The sequence below is a fragment of the Monosiga brevicollis genome, genomic scaffold, assembly GCF_000002865.3.
Source record: "Monosiga brevicollis MX1 MONBRscaffold_27 genomic scaffold, whole genome shotgun sequence".
In the NCBI taxonomy this organism is placed as follows: Eukaryota; class Choanoflagellata; order Craspedida; family Salpingoecidae; genus Monosiga; species Monosiga brevicollis.
The window spans coordinates 137,461-140,330 of NW_001865064.1; the positions used below are offsets into that span (position 1 = coordinate 137,461).

General features: G+C 55.5%; 1 protein-coding gene across 1 annotated transcript in view; it reads left to right on the forward strand.

The window, feature by feature from the left end:
* Positions 1-1,707, forward strand: part of MONBRDRAFT_28545 (uncharacterized protein) — a gene marked incomplete at both ends in the record, with an annotated part of 2,135 nt that extends 428 nt beyond the window's left edge. Inside the window, 3 exons of the mRNA XM_001748956.1 lie at positions 211-587; positions 715-1,368; positions 1,480-1,707. Coding sequence (XP_001749008.1) covers positions 211-587; positions 715-1,368; positions 1,480-1,707 — 1,259 coding nt within the window. The remainder of the gene's footprint in view (positions 1-210; positions 588-714; positions 1,369-1,479) is intronic.
* Between the last annotated feature and the right edge of the window lie 1,163 nt (positions 1,708-2,870).

The following is a 2,870-nucleotide window of genomic DNA, read 5'->3' on the forward strand; positions in this document are numbered from 1 at the left end:
GTCTCTCTCTGTCTCTCTGTGTCCATCGGTCTTTCTCCCCATCTCTGTGTATTGCTTCTTACGCTCTCTCCTTCTAAATCTCTCTCTCTCTCTCTCTCTCTCTCTCTCTCTCTCTCTCTCTCTCTCTCTCTCTCTCTCTCTCTCTCTCTCTCTCTCTCTCTCTCACACAATCTCCCTCACTCTTTCAATCTCTCTTTCTTCTTTCAACAGCAGCTTTGACATCAAGACGACTCTCTCATTGGCAGCGCACCCCCGCACCACCCTCCTCTCTCTTCCGCGTCCCGTGTCTGAGTTCTCTGCGTGGTTTGGGAAGGCGCCTCGCTTGTGTCGCCGACGTGTTAGAGGGTGACGTTGTGCACCGGTTGCTGAAGCGTCATCCTACGCCCATCATGGCTGGGCTCGTGCGCGGCGGTGCTTCATCGTCGCCGCTGGCTGCGCCGGCGCAAAGCGTGCTGTCTTCTCCCAAGCTCACTTCGGAAAGCAGCGATAGCAACAGCAACAACAACAACAACAATAACAATAGCGATGACGGCGCTCCCAGCGCACCTACAAATGTCCTCGCCGCAAACACCCCAACCTCAACCTCAGTACGTGGATCAGGCCCGCGCTGCGCAATCTCGCCCCGGCACACGCCACATCCTCTCCCTCCTCTCATCGCCCCCCTCCGCCTGTCTCACATTGCAAACCTCCCGTTCCATGCCATCTCTACCACAGGAACCAATTTCAGTGTCCCCCGGCTCGAATCACTATCAGACGCTGCGGGGATTGCGGAATCGCCTTTTGAAAGCCACCCACACCGTAGACCCCAGACCCCGATCCGCCCCTTCAAGTGGCGACGAGAGCGAACGCTCCGTCTCCCCTCAACAATCTCCTCGCTCCCCTCGCTCCCCGCGCTTTACCAACCGGCCCCAATGGCATCTCCGTCTCCGTGCCACCAACTCAGACTCCTCCCTGAGTCAGGGGCCAAACTCGTTTGACTGCAGCGACGAAGAAGTCGCCAACAACGCCACCGTCGATAACCCCGAACAAGCCGGCCGTCTACGCTCTGACAGCACCGGCTCAGAAGTGTCCATCGGTACCGCCTGGGACAATTGCGCCCCGTCTGGCCACGACAGCCCCATCACTGCTCGCCCCGCCAGCTTGCACCTCTACGAAACCCCCAAATCATCCTCCCCACTCGCACACGTTCGCACTGTCCCGCCGAGCGAAGACTACCACCACGGCTTTATCACCCGCCAAGTCGCTGAACAACGCCTCACCGCCTTTGGTCTCCAAGACGGCACCTTTCTGATCCGCGAAAAGCAGGCCCGCCTCGTCTACGCCCTCTCCGTCGTCAGCGACGGCAAAATTCAACACCACATCATCGAGGTACGACTCTCTCATAACCCTGCCCTTTAAAAAAATGTGATGCAAAATTGTCCCATCGAATCCAACCAAGCTCCCACGCACCACCTCACACCCCTCTCCCATGCCCGGTAGCGCGCCGTGCGCAAAGATGGCACCCTTGGAAGCCATTACATTCTCAATGGCAAACGCCTGCGCGACTGTACCTCCTTGCAAGCCGTCGTCGACCGACTCAAGGGTTACAACAAGAGCAGTGGCCGCACCATCCTGACCCGCCCCTGTCCGCCGCCAACCACAGTGGGCGGGCCCACCACTAGTAGTGCTGGCTCGCCACCCTCTCATGAAGGTGGCTCGGACAAGTAGTCGTTCAGTCTGGCGCACGCCTGGTCGAGCGCCTGCCCTTCTCCTCCCTAGCTCGCCCTGATCCTGTTTTGAATAAAATTTGTCTCTTTTTAGGTGTTCCCTACTTTTTTCTGTTTTTTTTCTCTCCTCCTCCTCCTCTTCTTCTTCTTCTTCTTCTTCTTCTTCTTCTTCTTCTTCTTCTTCTTCTTCTTCTTCTTCTTCTTCTTCTTCTTCTTCTTCTTCTTCTTCTTCTTCTTCTTCTTTTATTTCGTGTCAAGTCTTGCGCTTCATAGATTGGGCACGCTGGTCGTGCCTCTCCCGGAGAAAAATTTAAACCAATCACCCTCTCTGTTCCTATGCGCCCCCCGCTTTGGCTCCGCTGTTCTGCAGACCTGGTCCCCATATGGCCGGCCGAGCCGAATGTCATACATTGTAGAAGAAAAAAAAATCAGTTGGTATCACGACTTGCATCTCGTTGGCGCAAGTGCAAGTCCACATTTCTGTCCTAAGCATCAGCTGCCTCATCTACCGCACATGCCCGCAAGAGTGGCAGCACATCGCTCATGCGGACCGCTGCCGCAGGCTGTTCTCGAATCGTGTCATGAAGCACCGTTGTAAACCGTGCCAGCGAAACTTCCTCTCGCCGAAGGAGTTCCACGAGCTGGGCTTGGTGTGCACCAAAGGCTTCGTGCCGAGCTAGCGCTCGAAGAACCAACACCAGACCGGCCTGCTCCCCCCGGCCCATTTTGATTGATGACACAGCATGCGAGATGAGCTTGATGCTGATAGATTATGCAAGCCCATGTGATGGACATTGACACGTACCATGGAAAAGTGGGTATCAAGCCAGTCAACAGCGGCATCCAAGTACGCATCTGCCAGCAAAGTTTGCAAATCTATCCATAAAGCATCCCAAAGTCAGGCTCTGTCAGGGACCCAAACGTCGACAACTCGGCTTGGTGGCCGCCCTATCCACTCGAACCCACACACTGACACGTACGCTGCAAAGGATCAACGTCACTAGGACGCCACCGCTGCACCATGTCGCAGCAGATGGTTCGCAATTGCTCTGATCCATTGGCCTGGAGTGGTGTGCAGAGTTGATAAACACTGCGAGTCAACCAAACCCAGCGGCACAAAACGCATAAGCACCTTGGTTCAAAGTCTCAAAACACCCGACTTGT